Below are 18660 nucleotides of genomic sequence, written 5' to 3'. Positions count from 1 at the left end.
TCTTCAAATACACACACACACACTCCACTACTTCAGAGACATGATCTGGAAGTAAAACATGTTACATTTAGGAGATGACCTCCTCCCAGGTTATTACTTTTGTAATAGAGCTTGAAAGTAGCAGCTGTCAACCAAGAATTCTACAACAGGCTTTGGTAATGGCCACACAGAACTCCTGACAAGTTAGGCCAGGTGAGTTTTGAAATCCTGTTCAAGATTTCAAAGCTCAAGAACTACTTGCATAAAATACTCAGACTGAAATGGGTACTTGCACTACATGCCACCTTGGTTATCAAAGGCAAAAAACCCTCAAAACATCATTATTACCTACATCATATGGGCTTGGTTTAACAACTTTTCCCATTGTCCAAAAAACTCCAGAGCCATACCAAAACACCCAATCTACATCCAACATATAAGAATTAGGATTTCTCTCTGAAATTTTTTTCCAGAATGAAAGAAGACTTAGAAATCCTCTCTCATTCCAAGAGAAGAAACTTAAAGCTTTTCCACTTTTTTTTCAGCACCTTAGTTAAAGGAGTTACAGTTATTATAAAAGCAACACTGCTTATTAAGAAACTTGATCACTATTGAACAGATTGAATTATTCCACACTGCTATAAAAAACCCAGAGTGCTGAAAACCATTAATAAAACAGGTGGAGCTACAACAATTCCGATACTATGTTATCTTGGTAAAATACAATCAAGTAAAAGGCATTGATTTACTGAACCTTATATGCTGAAGGCTCTCAAAACTGTAGGAACCATGTATGTGCTCTGAAGTCTTTATATATAATTTACACTTATTTTATCACCTTTACTAAGAAAAGAGCTTTACATTTTACTCACCTGACATATTTTCCCGTTTCCTTCGCTGCAACAGCACTGCTCTTTCTTTATCTAAACTCCTGAAATTAGAAAATAAATCAGCACATTTCAGTATTAGAACACACCTCTGGCATTTCCCATTGACTATTACAGAATAAACAGTAAAGTAACTAAACATTCAGATACTTGGAAAAATACCAGTTGTGCACTGCTCCATTCTGTTTTAGAGTTCAAAATCAACCAAACTACTCACCTGGGTTGGCAACGTTCACACAGATATATGTCAGGAATATGCTGTCTGTCAATCCCCATGCAGTCAATGTGCTGCCAGACACTATGAAAAGATCAAAACAAAATCCCTACTTTAAAGAACAATTTAAAAAATTGCATGCACAATACACAGAGAAAGTAAGCTGCTCTTTTTTTTTTTCATTGTCATCTTTACTCAGATTCAATACTGCTTAAAACAACATCTCAATCACTATCTTTGCCACCACTCTGCTAGCTGACTCGTTTTCTCTCTTGGAATTTTTTCTCCAACATCAGAAAAAAAATGGTAAATTATCACAACAGAGAACAAGACAGACACAAACACCCTCAGTAACAAGACTTATGTTTTACATAGCAACAAGAGGTTTGGTTTTAAACAAAAGGATTCAATTCCCTTTTAGAAATGGGTACATAAAGTATTTCTATATAGAGAAACACATTTTTATACACCCTGTTATAAAACTGGTAGTATTGCTGCACAGCAAAGAAAGAGCTTTAACTTCTTCCCAGAGTCAGGGAAGAGACTGCTTGCTAGACTGAAGTCTAACCTATAACAGTAGTTTATAGTCAGCCCTCCATTGCTAGAAGGATGAGGGACACAAAAAGAATTATCTTCCCACTTGGAAAGAGTTGTGGTAAATTCACAGCTCCTCGCAGAGAATCTCTTCTTCAAAGGAGAAAGACTCTACCTAACTGGTGACTGCCTACAGCTCCACTGCTGGAAAAAACATCTTAATACATTTCAAAATAATGAGCAAGATTATCAGAATTTAGGACCATCAGAAATTGCTAACAAGCTTATTACATAAGTAGAGAGAAGAATGGAGCTCAAATTAATATTTTAACTAGCTATAACTATTGTTTTATAAATACACAAAGATCTAACAAATCCAGCAGTATTCATTAACCAAATTTAAAAAGACAGGCTAATAGAGTAGAAACATAACATTTGTTTTCTCCTGTTAAGTGTATCAGCTCTAAAAATTTATATTCTTATTTTTCCAATTCCAAGTATTCAAAAGCAATCTCTTATTACACTGCGATCAGGTAGGTGCTTGAGCATAAACTCAGAAGTCTAAATATTTAACTTCAGCTTCTCCACTAAGAACCCAGGTTAGTCTTTTCATACTTATTAACCAAATCCTTTGAAAAATGAAGAGTAATCAGAAAGATCATGCACAGAGAAACCAATACTCAAGAAGTTTCTTTCACATTATTTTGCATCCTTCAAGTTCTTTGATTTACATATACATAATTCACCAAGATGCTTTATTACTCAGTACATGCACATTAAGTAATGCCTGGGTCTTCATTTTACCCTACTAACAAATAACTTGGGACAGAGCACCACAGACATCCTTTTTAGAGGGGAAAAAAGGTGTACCCTTATTAAGCAGCAATGCCCAAGCAAAGGCATGACCAAATTCATGAGCAGTCAAGACTGACAAGAATTAAATTATAAAATAATTGCTGGCCTGAACTGACTATGTCGCCTATTAGAAAAACACACAACCTTCAAGCACTTTTTTGATAGAAGGAAATTTTTTGTGACTCATCATAATTAAAACACCATTTAGTTACATTCACTCTCAGTGCAGCCTTAAGTAATTTTTACTTTTTAAGTTATTTTAATATGCATTACCTGCATTTGTCACAACAGATCATATATCCATCATCATGTGTAAAGCCACAAATGCATCTGGTAATATCTGTTCCATAGCTTCCATCCTCTGACGTACTGATGGTAGTAGCACTGGAGGTTTCATCAAAGTTGGGAGTGGTAAATATGCCTACTTCATTCTTGCTTATAAGCACTGATGGAGGAGGAGAAGCTGGAGGCGTTGGAGGAGGCCGAGCACCATAGTTATGGTCCTGGAATTTTGTGAAAAGGTAATTTATTGTAAATGCCCATACACTGATGGCTATTCAAGCAAGGAACTTCAGGCTTCTTAATTTTGTAGTAAAAGGTTAAGATTTTATATTTTTATATCCCAATTTTACATATTTAAAATATTTTAAATTTTGTACTTATATTTTATATCCCAATTCAATCTTATTTTCTAACTTCTCAACTATGTTATACATTTAAGTTCACTATGTTCTACTTCTGACAGACCATTTTTATCTGACCTACCCAACTCCCAATAAGATACAGAAAGATAAGCATGAATCAGTTTATCCAGATAAAACCAGCATATTTTTCCATAATGTATTACGTACAGAATACTTTGCACAAAACTTACTGCATAGGGCAAACCAATGTAACTGTGTGAATGCGAGCCGCTGGTATACAACTGGTGTGGATAACTGTTCGATTTTTCAACTACCACAGGGCTAGCTTCTACAGATTCTGGTCTGCAAGGCAAAAGACAGAAGAGCAACAAATGCAATTACTATGTAATTTATATTAATAAATTGGAGGTACTTGCTGCACAACTTCTAATTAACTCCTGCTGATCGTGTTTAAAGCAGTATGGGGGCAGTAACAAGCTCCAAGCCCCGGCGGCCGCTCACTGACGGTAGCAAAGCCGCCGAAGGGAATTCAGCCCGAGCAGCGATGCCGCGCTCCGGGGCCGCACACCCAGCGAGCCCTGCAGCGACACACAGCGGCAGCGGCGGCACCACCGCACCGGCTGCTCCTGCGAGCACACATCCAACTAGGGCTAATCAGCTAAACAAGGCAGCTTCTATTTATTTATCTCTAGATAGAAAGAAAAAGCTGATAATTTGCAAGACAAGGTTTTGTATCAAAGGCAGTGCCTTCTTCAATATACAAACTATGTCTTATATGCACTAAACCGCAATACAAAACAAGAAAGATAAAGGAATACTAGAACAGGAAGATGAGCACACAAAATTACATCTTCACGGCCTTTCTTGAGCAGCTGTTCATGTGTGCATGACTGAGATAACCTGCAGTATTTTCACTGCACCATATGATTTAATAACACCAAGAGAAATGAATCCAGGTTACTAATGCGGGTTTCTTTTAAACAAAACAAAAGGCACCACAAAATATCAACATTTAGAACTGAAGTGGACTTGATTCACATTACAAATCAGGTCTGGTTCAGTTTTCTAATTTTATTTTTGTTATGTGTGAATTCTATTGCCTCTCACATATCGTACTAATTCCTTGAGGTAATTTTTAAAATAAACTTGGTGTTCCTGAATCTTAAATTAAAACAGAGACTGATGGGATTTTTTCTTACACATTAATAGACACTTTTTTGCTGTGCCATGAAGCAATATTAGTTTGTTTTAAAAGGACACCAGAAACCTACATTTGTTACTTTTTGGAAAAAATATAATTAATCATTAACTTTCTGAACAAAGGGTGGTATTTTCACATCTCTGAAAGTGTCCTACTAATGGGTTTGGTGGCCCATTTCTTCTTAAGAGCTTTTTCCCATGTGAGGTTAATACCCTAATGACAAAACTGTTTAAGAAGAAACTAGGTAAAAGCACTTCTGGGGGAGGGCTTTAGTTTCTGAAGTCCAAAGGAAAAAAAAAAAAAAAGATTACTGTCTCCAAAAGTCATCAGCTGCCTTTTTTTTTGAGAGAGTGAACAAACATGTGAGCACAAAAATCATGTGAAGTACTAACATTAAAAATACAACTTCTGACTAGCATAAGACAAACCAAATCTGACAGCACTTGTTCTTTGTTACCTCATAAATGCAGAAAAATCCTCAGTTACTCTTACACTCTTTCACAACTTGAAAATACAATTTTATTTGGAGTTTGTTATAATTAGCTTCTAGAAACAGCTTAGAACTTAAGCTCATGACTAAAATAAAGACAAAAGATGAAAAAACTGTGCCTTTCCAACCAATTTGCTTTTACTTATTTACCAACACATTTGTGCAGTAATCACACATCTTTTCTGTGCTCCAGTAATCCTTGTGATGACCCAGCCAACCAAAATGCCAGTGAATGAGGCAGTAGCCACACATCCATCATGACTATGGCAGAAATTAGATTCCCCAGGAACAAGGATGTCCTGACCACTGCACTGCTTCTGCTGCTGTTCCTCCCCATTTCCTCAGTGGGACAAGCAGCAGCACAGGCACTCTTATCCCCTCTGTGCTCAATGCTCAACCTAGGTCTTGCTGAAAAATACTCTGTTTTCAGAGCAGGAAGGCTTACTAAGGACAGGCAGGAGGGGATTCTGGTACAATCCATGCTGGATTAATTTAGGAGAGTTTCCTTCATTAAAAATAAGTATTACTATGACCTAAATACCAGCTACTTAAACACAGGAACATTCAGTGAAAGATACCAGAATGAAAGTGTCCTAAAAAGGAGGTTGTGTATTTCATCATCGGACTACAGAAGTCATCAAAAAGATAGTCCAGGTCCCTTTCAAGACCTGAGGCAAGACAATATACCCAACACCCTACATCCATTTCTTATTACTCCAGCCATTTATAAACCACTTAAGAGAACAAAATTTAATATTTACAGTGGTGGGAAGCAAAAGTGTAAAGCTTCCAAAAACATTCATTTATCACCAACTGTTTTAACACTCATAAAACAGATTCAGAGAACAATGTTACTAAGAAAAAGGCACATCTTTGCTTGAACAAGGAAAACCAGAAAAATGGTGGGAGCAAAGTCAGGTGATACAGAAAGGCAACTATTAAAAAATTTGGAGCACAATCAGCTTTCAGTAAAACTTTTTTTAAATGCTTATCCAGGCACAGACATTACTTTCAATCATACCAGATGCTCACTAGAGCTCTGACTGTAACTGTTACTGTTCCATTTACCCACTGCACTGGCCTGGGGAAGTGGGGAACAAACCAAGAACTAAGGGAAGGAGCTCCAAAGCATTCACTTAAACTAGAAATGAACCATCACAGATTTCCTTTACAGCCAACAGGAAAGTGACACAGATGCCATAAACCAGTACAGAATGAACACCATTCTTCAGAGAGCCACAGACAAAATCAATTTGACAAACAGGTTACTGAATTCCTCATCATTCCCGGTTTTGCCAACCATGTGCTTGACCTCAAACAGAAAAGATGCCCTCTATACACCTGTCTGTTCAAAGGTCAAACCCTTCTTCTGAAATAGGCATCTCAGAATAGGCTTTGAGAAGAAATGCCTCTTGGTAAAATATTTAATTGTACAGATGATTAAAGCATGAGATGCTACCTAATTTAAAAATCAAGTTTTAGATTTTTTTGGGCTCAAGTGGCAGGGTCCAAGCAGCAAGGCACTAACTACTGTACTACAGACAGACATCCCTCATTTCACCACTGCCATTCCTACAGCCATCCCAGAAAGCAAGGTTTCAGGAGGAAAACACGTCAGCATTCAGAGCTGTGAAAACACTGTAAGGCTTTCCTTGCTTGTATTTTGGACATTAGCCAATTCTGTCAGACTGAGGTACTAATTCTGTCAGTCCTCTGATCATGCCACATTTTTCAGCTTCACCTCAAACAACTGCTGCCTTACTGCATAACTAAAAGATATTTATTGTATTTTTGGTTTTCATCCAAACTACAATGTTTGTATTGCAACACAGTATATATGAAGCTTGAACAAAATGTTATTTCCTAAATAAATAAATATTACTGTGATAAACTGACCATGATATTTTGCTAAAATATCATATATACTTGTTAAGCATTGTAGTCAGCAACTCAAATCTGTGCAAAATCTTCATAGGGAACAAAACAAAAAGCTCTACACAAAAGCTTTCCACATGCTCTTGGGCAGCAGTGATTTAAGACATTACTGTACCTTGAAATCAGAATAATATATAATATAATAATAATAATATAATTTATATATAATATATAATATATAATAATTATATATACTAGTATAATTATATATAATATATAATAATATATAATATTATAATAATATAATATAATCAGAATAAATATATAATATTTTCTAAAATAAGTTTAAAATGCAAAGATGACCATATTAAAAAAAAGCCTTGACAGAACTTTCATTTAGCAAGTGAAACAACTTCATGTTATGAGTCATTTCCTACTGTTCATTTCTAAAATGGAAACAAAATATTCCGCATGTTGCCAGCAGATGGCATTAGTGAGAAACTAAAAGCAACACCCGAGACCAGTTAATTTACAAAAAACCTCAGTCACTACAGTTTTGTAGTTAGTTAACCTGTACTAAGGAAATCAACCTGCAATGATTCAAAGGAAGCCAATTCATCTCTAAAATGTCATCTCCCCCACTTCACTCCTTTTAAACATTGTTTGCTTCTGACCATTTAGTAATAAATTTTAAAAAAGGAAAAGATAAAGAAAAAAAAAAAGCACACAATTTTTGACTAATACCCAAAATACAGTCAGTTGCAATTTGGGGCCATCAACCACTTCCATAAATATATAGATATACAAGCAAGAAACAAAATCTCACTAAAATGCTCAAAGGCAGGTGGGGAATCCAAGCTTTAGGCTGTGAGCTAAGCATACTACAAGTACTTCCTGAACATGTCTGAACTCCAAATGCAACCTCTCAGCAACATCCATCTTCCAACAATCCAGTTTGATGGGTCTAATTTTCAAGGAGTTTAGGTTTGTTTTCTGTTTGTACCAGCACACCTGAACAGTATCTAGCTGAAGACCATCTCAGACAAAAGAACACAATATATTTTGTATGAGAAACAACATTTTCTATTTCAAGACACTTCATCTAACCAAAGACACATGACAGCCAGACAACAAGAACCAAGGACTGCTTCTCTGGCAGGGACTGGGTTCTGCTACCTAAGCACCTTGCAGCAGGCCCTGCAAGTAGAGGCTGGCCCGATCCTGTCTGTAGGTAAGACTCCACCAATGTTCTCTCCTGCATACTGAACTCAGTACAGTGATCTCTACACTGTGATTGTGAGGTTTATCATACAGGTCTTCTCCCTAAAAAACATGTATGGATATAACCAGAAAAGCAGCACCATCAATGGCATTTCCCAATGTGTAGCTTGTATTTACACTCTAAACTCCACAAGCACTCTCTGAAGCCAGGAAGCTTCATTTTTGAACCTTCAGAAATGGCTTGTTCTCCTTACAAGTACAAGCACCTTACCACTAAGATGTCACAAATCCCCATCTTTAGTAAGATCATAAAGGCCAAGTATGCGTGTTTTTACTACAATGACACAAAGATCTATCTGGAGACTCCACTTAAGTACATGTAATATAAACAAACTATTTCACTCAATTTTTAAGATCCTTAAACCTCTTAGTAGGCTACTCCACACACAGCTATTTGCTACAATTATTAAAATATGTGGAACTATTAATCATATAAAATATCCCCTCTTTTAATAGGCTTATGCCTTGGTTCAAAATATAAGGAAAAATCTTTCAGCACTAGCAGACTGCACTACACAAAGAGCTTTTCCCTAAGCTGCTTCTGCTGCATAATCAAGTGTGCCACTCCCCCATTCCTGTGTTTGCTCATGCTTCAGCAACTGATGAAGCAATATCCGACCTGCCAGTCACAGTGGAAAAATTCTAGCTCCTCCCTCCTGGGAAAACCCCACAACTTGCTCAAAGACCATCTAGGACTGTAACCAATACACCCCACATCCAACATGCTACCCTCTGCAAGAAAATGCACAAGAACAAAGAGTAAACCACACGGATTGTGATAGCAAGGGCTTACAACTGTGTAAGCTGGTAGATTAGGGACACACCTCTGTGTCACACTTCTTGTGACAGTGACACGGCTTTTAAATCAGCGTACACCAATCATGCAACTGCACACATTTCAGTGTGAGCACGGCAGAGATGACAAGAATTAATCTAAGTGGTAACAGCCACTTAACATCTGAAGAAAAGTAGCTCCTAACTGGGTCGCTCTGCCACAGTATCAAGCAAATAACACACTGTGAACTCTATCTTGTTTATACTGACAACTAAATTTATTTATTTTTATTTCAGCATGACATGCTGTGTCTGCAAGGAATGTCAGCAACCTCAGGAATCATGACCCTCTCTAAACATAAAAGAAAAGCACAGGAAAAAAATGAAAAGAAATGTGAATGGTTCACTACAGTTAAATTTTTTTCTGCACCAAGGTTAAGAGTATTTACAATATGAAAAGATAAAACAACTTTAAAAAATTATTGTAACAAAAACTTTTGAATTGCAAATTCTTGGTTCTCTTCAAATAAATGGCACAAACCTAGAATAGCCTCATATATACTTGGAAGCACAGTAGAGAAACAACCCTTTAAAAAGCTGTTCTAGAGTTCTCCTTAAACTTTCCTTCAAAGTTCGGAAGAAAAACCACTTGCTTCTTAAACATTCTGTGTGCTACATGCACAGAAAGGCTTGCTTGACAAGAAATGTATCCAGTCAGAGATCAACAATTCCTAAACCTTAGCCCATCAATACTGTACAGGAGATTACAGGGAAAAACCAGAAAAGAACCACAACACAAAAAACCACACATGCACAACAACAGCTCCCCCCAACCCTAAAAAATCCCCCACATGTCACCTTCCCCATCCCCCAAAACCCAGAAACTCACTACACCACAATATTTGGTGCCAAGTCAGAGTTTACTGAATGCATGATTTCACTAGCTCTTTTGTAACCCTTTATACACAGTTACTAAATCATTTTCTACTGGCTTTACAATTAGAAATAACTTTCTGAAGATATGGTATTAGCATTTCAGCTAGGCCTTCATTTTAAGAAATGAAGGCCTAGCTGAAATGCTAATACCATATCTTCACACACTTGTCTTGATTACTACTACTTTCTTGCAGTTTAATGCACCAAATTATTTTATCTTTCTAACGTGCAAAATCAAAAAAATTTTTTACATGTAGTTAAAAAGGAAACTGAAATGGCAAAATATTTGAAGCATGAGAAGTTACCCAAGCAGCATCTTTATTTGTCAGTCTGATAAGCAAGAAAAGCATGCACTTGTAGAAACATTCAGCTTCTCTCCTTTGCTCCCCTGAAGTGGAAGAAACTGACATAAGAATGAAGTGACAGTTATTAATTTAAGTAATTAAAAATTAAAAAAAACTAAGGAAATTCTTCAAGTTTTCTCCAACAGTATTCAAAAAATGGCCATGAAGGAAAAAAGTAAAGTAATTAAAAAATAGGCAAGAGCACTTACAAATTATGTTCACATACTTACTCTGAGCCTGCAGCCATTTCCAAATAAGAAGTATCTGCTGTGTCAACCCCCAATGGGATCACTATGCTCATGACGTTCGTTTCTGATAAATTCGATTACTACGGAGTCCTATGCATTGGTATCCAAAACACTGGGGCATGCCAGCCACAGTGCTCATTGCAAACATCTAAGTGCATCCACAAACCCTGCCAAAAACAAAACACAACATGCACCACATTAAGTCAACTCATTTCAAACCCAGGCAATTTTACATCATGTATTTTATTTTTAAAATTTGCCATTTATATCTGTCACAATTACTTCGCTAGTTGTATTTTACACAAGCAAAAGGAGAACATTCAATCTTCCCTAAAATTAACTGCAAATAAACCTCTTTAAAGAGAGTGATAGTCTTAATACCCAAACTTGAATATATTACAAATGGACAATCATTCAAATTTCTGATTAAAAACCCCAGCACAATCAGGGAAGTGCCATAGACTGGCCCTCTCCTGTCAAAGCTTAGTTGCTGTACCTTTCAATAGAAACCCAGTTAGAGAATTTGCAAGTAAGTCTCAGCCAGCACTGTTCTCTTTTGTTTTGCACTTAAAAAGAAAACAAATGTCTTAACTGCCACGTAGTATTTTAAAAAAAATAATTCTAATAATTCACAATAACGATAGGAAACATTTTCCATTTTAATAAATCACCATTAGAAGATATTGTGCCTGTTCAGTACCACTTTTGGAAGTGTTTTTAAAGGAGTAAAATAAAAATAATCAGTAGTAGTTTTTAACTGCAGAGTAAACTACAATCTGCTTGACTCACACGAGTGAATGTAGGATCCAACCTGTATGCCAGTTACTACCAGTCCCCCACTTCCCCTGCTACACAGGGCAGAACACCCAACCAAGTACAAGAGAAATGTGAACAGCTCCCAGCTATTCACAGAAGAGTAAATTAATCACTTTTATACAGTAACACAGACCAGGTTTAACACGTGACTAGGTAATTTAAGTAAAGTAGCCCAGTACCTTCAGCAGTTACATAATGAATAATTGCAAACTCTCACCAAAATGTCAAAGTTGCAAGACCACAAACCACTTTGCAATGAAGCACATACTGTGCCTAATAAAGACACTCCTCTCATACCACAAAATGTTGTATCTTAGCTGATGTCTACATGAGCACAATAACTTTGAGATCAATGTATTTTCACAGAATCACAGAATGTGCTGAGTTTGAAGGAACCCACGAGGATCATCAAGACCAGCTCCTGGCCATGCACAGCACCACTCCCAGGAGTCACCCCATGTGCCTGAGAGCACTGTCCGAACGCTTCTTGAGCTGTGTCAGGCTGGTGCTGGGACCACTGCCCTGGGGAGCCTGTTCAGAGCCCAACCACCCTCTGGGGGAAGAATCTTTTCATAGTGCTGAACCTAAACCTCCCCCAACACAACTTCAGGCCGCTCCCTCAGGTCCTGTCACTGTTACCACAGAGCAGAGATCAGGGTCTGTCCCTCCTGCTCCCCTCATGAGGGAGCTGTAACTGCAGTGAGGTCTCCCCTCAGTCTCCTCCAGGCTGAACAGACCCAGTGACCTCAGTCACTCCTTATACAGCTTCTCCTCAAGGTCCTTCACCACCTTTGGGCACTCTCTAATACTTTAATGTCTTTTTTATATTGTGGGGCCCAAAACAGCCCCCAGCACTGGAGATGAGGCCACCGCAGAGCAGAGCAGGACAATCCCCTCCCTTGCCCAGCTGGTGCTGGTGTGCCTGATGGCCCCTGGACATGGGTGGCCCTCCTGGCTCTGTTCAGACAGTCAGGACCAGGATCCCCCAGTCCCTTGCTGTGCCTGCTGCTCTCCAGCCTCTCATTCCCAGTCTCTCCATACATCCATGGCTGCCCTATTCCAGGTGTAGAATCCAGCACCTATCCTGGCTGAACTTCATTTCAACACGTTATCCTTGCCAAACACTACACTGACAAAAAGCACAAGTCCCGGTGAGAAATGGACTTCAGATAAACCCTGTGAATTAAATCTGAACTGTCTTCTTTTATTGATTAGGTCAGTGCCTTCAAGATGACAAAGTGGCATGTACAAGACATCTCTCAAGTATGAGATGGCAGCAAGTCTTCATCTAACTTCGTAAATTTTTTAACACTAGTGAAGATTGGCAATTAACTTCAGAACATGCCAAGATGTCTGCAGTGCCTAAACCTACAGCTAGTTCAGCCTCCTAGACAGCAAAAGGTGTGATTTGGTCCTATTACATGAGACACCAAATACAATGAACTAGAAAGCTTTTGGGCCAAGTAGCCATTGGAATATTTTGCTTTCCTCATTTAAATACTGAGCATTTTCTTACTAAATACCACAAGTAAAAAACTGCATCACTAGCTATGCAAAAAAATTAAGAAAAAATATATTATTGTCAAGAATAAGTAGCAAGAAAAATATGTTAAATCAAAAGCAGGTATAGAATATTTTCAATAGAAGGGTTGAAAAACCCATAAGCCCATTTAACAGTTGAAGTGAGCAGTCATTTTCCCACCATATAGCTAACTCTACTCATAGGGCAGAACCCTGAATGGGTGTACCTTCAATTTAAAGGAAACATCAACTCACCATTTAGTCCCTATCCTCTGAAAAAGTAAAAAATTTACACAATAACTTTAAAGAAGCCATAAATTTTCTAAATCCAGGTAAATCAGCTAGGCCAGGGTTAACTGCTGTTCCAGTACTCCCTGCAGTGTGACCAATGCTGCCAAATCATCAGCAGAATGCAGTTTTTACTTGATGCCTGTCATTAGGTAATTCTTAAAAAACAGCTTTAGTGGTTCAATGTAGGTCTAAAAGACATATTAGACACCATTGTCTGGGATCAAGATCCTCACTTAGGTATTTCTTGCACTTAAACTTGATTTTGTTGATGGTGTGGTTTTTCTTAAAAGATTTACTTTAAACACTTCTAACCAGTTAGAGCATCAGCTGTAAAACAACACAGGCAAAAATGCCCTGGAGACTGAAGAAGACACATTTAGAAAGCTCTCTCAGGGGCTGTGACATCTCCAAACTTACATAAAACACCTGAGACTACCCAATCATCACAGATTTGGTAAGCAGATCTTCTCTGTGTTGTCAGTGAATGTCCCTTGAATCTGATAATCAAGTGATATTTGGGGCTTTTTTAAAACATAATGCAGAAAAAGAAGAGCCATGAATGTTTTACAGCTATGTATAGACTGGAAATCAATGGCTAATCCATGTCCCCATTCAGGACAATGCAAATACACCACCATTCATGCTAAAAAAACTCAACAACAAAAACAACAACAACAAAAACCCAACAAAAAAAGGGGAGACTCAACCAAAACCAACTTCCTGCCCTATGGCAAGTTATTCAAATGCAGATTGTCAGAATTCAGGAAAAAATTCTAATAACCTGATCTACACTGAGTAAGGTCAGAAACTTGAGAAATCAAGATGTTTTTGCCTGAAGAGCATTAAACATGTTTTATCTAAAAGGAAGTGGAACATGACTGCAATACTCACTGGTTTTTATCACCTTCATTACACAGAACTCCCTAAAGCTTTTCCTTTGCCTACAGTTCAGTATGGAAGAATGCAGGCAGTCACTGGCTTGCAATACCTACATAGCCAAGTTAATTCAAACAAACATTGCTCATTAATTATGAGTAGCCATCCCCAACAAACGCCTGTAATGAGAGTGGGGGGAGATCTAGGATAAATTAATAACACTACACCCACCTATTAAACAAAACTGTGACCTTATATATAGGCCATCCAATTATGATCCCTACAGTGATGTTAAATTTGGAATGATGGAAAATAATTATTTTCCACCATGCCAGAATCAGAAGCATTGCCATGACATACTAATATTCCCAGTATTTTTATAAGTTCAGAAAGAAAGTAACACAACCACTGGGGAATTTTATCTATGAAGAGATTGCTTATCCTTTGAAGCTTGGTATTTTAGATGAGTCATAAAATACTATCTACTGTCATGATTTGGTACTTTCCAACTCCTGCAAGTATCCATCTATTTCAAGTAATTATTCTTTTAGAACTCTGACAAACTGTCATCCATGGCCTTTAAGAAACTGTTTTCATAGGTACATTCATTTCCACAACTTACTGTTTAAGAAAGTCTTTCTTCAAGCAGTACATGAACTTGAAAGACAGGAAGACCACACTGGTTATTCCAGTTAATTTCAGGGTCACAGAGTTAAAAGCCACCATATAAAAACTGCTAGTCCAAAGTTCATTGATCAGCTCTTTACTGGGCAAAGTGGCTCATCTATTGTACCTTAATTAACAACAACTTTGTTATAGTCTACTCCATTAGTAACAGTACACTCTAAGCTCTGAAAGCATGTTGGCAATTTCCTAAATTCACCAAATTTTCTCATAATCACCCTACAGCTTTATTATAGGAGGAAAAAAATTCCCTTATTCAAATCAATTTTGTTTTATTTAGTTGCAGTAAAAAAGTTTATCTTGCCCTAATACTAAAATGTTCATCTTAAAACCCAGACAAATTTCTGGTTAAAACATTTATCTTGTGCAAGATCAACCTCTTCACATCCATCACACTTCACCATTCACTCATACTGATTTACACTTCAAATGGCACTTCTCTTTGTCTCCAGAAAATACACAGGAGCTTTTTGACAACAGCTGCATCACGTCTAAAAAACCTGAAGCCTCACCATATTTCTTATGATCCACTTTGCTCATGACACCAGGACCCTTTTCTGTATAAATTAATTGTACTCAAAAACCAGAAGTGTAAGAGTGCAATACATTCCAAAATATTAATCTCTGTGGCTTTGTACAGAGAGCACAATTTATGCTTTAAAGAACAGGAAATAACTCGTACATTATCCCTGAGGTATTCCACTAAAACAACATTATTCTGTGGTCTAGCAGAGACCACAGGTTTCCTTTCTCTCACGTCCTGCTAAGATCACTTGTCATCAGGAGAAGAAACTTAACTCTGCCACTGGTACCCAAAGGAGGAAAACCCCCAAATACAGACAGCTCAACCTTGAAGAAGGTAAAGTTGTGATCTCCTGAAATTACATCAGTAGTGTTAAACCTGCTAGAACCTATGCTGTATGCCTAAGAATACTAAAGCCCTTGCCTAGATGCACATACAAAACTTTTCATAAAAATCAGGAAGAGATGGTGGCAACACCATTAACAATTTATTTGTCTTAAACATAAAAAAATCCTAAAGAGACACTAATATATCAAGACAGCATTACTACTTATAATACTTACAGAAATATTATTATTATGTTATGATGAGGGTGTCTAGTTTGCTGGGGGTTTTTTAACAATGTTTATGTCTAATACTACAAAAACCAAAGAGGAAAAAATAAAAATAAAAGCTGTTTCTGCTATTCTTCTTCACATCTCTGACAACTTTTTACAGGCAGTGTCACTGTTCCTTGCTTTTCCCTTACCATGAACAATTTCCACATTGTTGTCATGTGACAAATACAAAAAGTATACAGAAGTTAGAAAAAATACACTTACTCTAGAAGAGAGGAAGAGATTCAAAGCAACTTGAAACTTAACATTTGTTTTCTAATTTATAAAGGGACATAAGTGGAACATGGAATTAAGCTTACAGTTAAATTATATCCTATCTCAAATATAAGAATTTTCCCACATAAACAGAAGACTACACTAACTTAAGTGCATGGATTGCTAGATCAGTTCAAGTTTCTCACCTCACTAGGCATTACAAAAACACTAAATCTTTTTGTTCCTGTTTTTATGAATTTTGTATACATGTAAAGGTCTTCAGTATTTTCCTCTGCAGTTATCACCCATCAAAAATTACAAGATAAAAGAATAGTTATTAGATGTTTAGATGTTTCAAGATTTGGGAGATTTCATCACAGAATGGCTCTGCAAAGCAAATTACCAGGATCTTCCTAAACACAGAGGTTTAAGGAGAAAAATCTAATTCTAATTACCCCCTAACCAGGCTATTCCATTAGATGCAACAGTGCTGGTTTAAGATAAATAATTATTTAGATTTTCTACTGATGCATACAACTTCACCATGAAGTCCTTAACTCATGTCACTACAGAAGGATTTATACAGTAACCAAATTACCATCTCTATACTCTGTACTTTCACAAGGCCTATATACAAAATCTACATAACTAGAGTTGAAGAAAAATTAATCAAAACCTTCTAAGCTATCTACATATGACAACTATCATTCCTTAAAAGCAAAATTATATAACTTGAAAAGTGAATTACAAAATACATCAAAGGTGAAAGCAGTCACTTTCCCATATGTAGTAAATTGAGTACCTGAAATGGCCAGGAATAATTGTCAGTCTCTCCCCCTCCAACATCTAAAAAGTCTCATTGTTTCCCAGTTTACCCAGCAATGGACAGTTCACCTCATGATTATAAGAGCTTATTTCCCCTCAACACAAGCACAGAAGAGGCTCCCTTTTGCTAAACCCCTTCCCTCACACCTTTAAATCCAGGCAAGAAATTAATAACCATTTTCTGGAGCTATATTAAGTATCACAATACACACAGTATATATAAAAGCTCATTTTCATTAGATGTGTACGAATCTTAAGGGAACCAACTTGAAGCAACAAATGAAATTGCTGAAACAGTCAATTTTCCTCTCAAGCAATGACCAAGGAAGAAGAGTTACAAGATTCACAGATAAAAAATAAATCAGTGTTAAAACACACAAATATGCAAATATGACAGTCTTGAGTAAAGCAAGACCTTTCAGTTTAACCAGCATGCAATGCTAACCTGGCTGTAACTTCAAGTCAATTTGAATGTACAAGTGTTGCACTCTCAATTTCCATTTGCTCCCAGTAGAAAATTCACACTACTGTGAGTCCAGGTTAGCTCCAAAGTTACAAAGGACCACTACAAAACTAATTATTGTTTCCCATATCAATAAGGCCTTTCAGGGAAGATGCAAAGATTTCCAAGACTGTATTACTGCTTTCAGACCTCTGCTGACTCCTGCATATCTTATTGTCACTTGTTTATACAAAGCCATCTCAGGTACTAGGTGACCAAAAGTTAGCATTCTGTTTTATTGCATTTTATTACCTCAGCATGCATCTTCTATGCGTGAGCTGCATTTATTGAGAATGCAATCTAAACATTCTCCTCCTCCCTGCAATTACATCATGTGTGTACACACGTTTTGCAATCATGAGAAAAGCAATTCTTGTCATACTTTCCTTCACATTTACAGGCCGATAATTGTAACACATGGTCATGGGAACCACCCCTGACCACAAGAAAGCTGACAGACCTATGCCCTGGCACAATCTATACAGCAGAAATCGAATTAAAAATGCAACTATCAATAGTTTGTCAGGCTCCACAAACACAGAGTGAAAACTCATGTCCTGAGCTGTCACAAGGCAAACAAACTAAGCTTTATTACTTGGCTTTCCTACCTACAGGATTTTCCCTCCTTTGGAATTTTTTTGTTTGTTTTTGGTTTGGGAGGTGTGTGCTGGGTTCTGTTTGTTTGTTGGGTTTGATTTTTTAACTTTCTTTTTAATTGGAAAGGAATAAGAGGGAAGATTTAAAGAAGGTTTCATTAAACAAAATCATGCTTTTCTAAACTGCTGCTTTCTACTACTGCTCTGAGCATACAAATCTAACAAGAAATGAGATTATTTTTAAAATTAGCAAGAGACGCTGGCATTTTAATAGCACACTCTAGGTACCATTCAAATAATAAACTCTACTGTGCACATGTGTATATGTATATAGTTGTATCAACACCAAATATGGCAAAAATAAGCAGCATATATACACATACCATAAAATAAATGTATAAAGTAATCAATATTTATTCATTGCTGTCTGTTTCTCAGGAGGTAACGCCTTTAATCAGACCTAGAAGCAGAATACATGAATAAATGACTAATCTTACATACAAAGAAGTTCTCTCTGTTTCCCCTAGCATGCTCCATAACTGTACAGATTTCCTAAGAGATGAGGATGGATACCCAACTTCCAGATGTTACACCACTGCATTAAGAACTGCACAGACTTAGAAACAACTGCAAGTCCAAATTCAGACCTTTGCTACTGTTTGCTGCTTTCTGTGGTAATTAACAGATAGCTTACTTCTAATTTGTGCTGAAACAAAAAGGGAGTAGAAAAAACAAGACACAGTAGGCACACTCAAATATACAAATTAAGACCAATTAATGACCAAGTCCTGCAAATCATATAGAAGAAACAACCTGTTCTAGAAGAAATCTGGTATTTGGAGTGTGTGCTCCAACATTCCCACTGATTTAATGTTCTCTATATCCCTCTCATCATCTTCTTCCTCCTCACAATATTAACTGCTTCTAGCCTCACTCACAAGCCCCTCAGTAT

The 18660-nt window shown here is 37.1% G+C and overlaps 1 protein-coding gene across 2 annotated transcripts in view; it reads right to left on the bottom strand.

Moving 5' to 3' along the window:
• Nucleotides 1–18660, bottom strand: part of KMT2E (lysine methyltransferase 2E (inactive)) — a 55526-nt gene that overhangs the window by 27050 nt on the left and 9816 nt on the right. For both annotated transcript variants that reach the window (XM_054278934.1, XM_054278942.1), the window contains 5 exons: nucleotides 10245–10429; nucleotides 3344–3455; nucleotides 2743–2972; nucleotides 1084–1164; nucleotides 852–910 (listed from right to left, as the gene is read on the bottom strand). In XM_054278934.1, coding sequence (XP_054134909.1) covers nucleotides 852–910; nucleotides 1084–1164; nucleotides 2743–2972; nucleotides 3344–3455; nucleotides 10245–10315 — 553 coding nt within the window. In that variant the 5' untranslated portion in view covers nucleotides 10316–10429. The remainder of the gene's footprint in view (nucleotides 1–851; nucleotides 911–1083; nucleotides 1165–2742; nucleotides 2973–3343; nucleotides 3456–10244; nucleotides 10430–18660) is intronic.

The sequence above is a fragment of the Melozone crissalis genome, unplaced genomic scaffold, assembly GCF_028551555.1.
Source record: "Melozone crissalis strain CALT ecotype California unplaced genomic scaffold, PUWL_Pcris_2 ptg000004l_1, whole genome shotgun sequence".
Lineage (NCBI taxonomy): Eukaryota > Metazoa > Chordata > Aves > Passeriformes > Passerellidae > Melozone > Melozone crissalis.
This window is presented reverse-complemented; position numbering and strand designations above follow the sequence as displayed.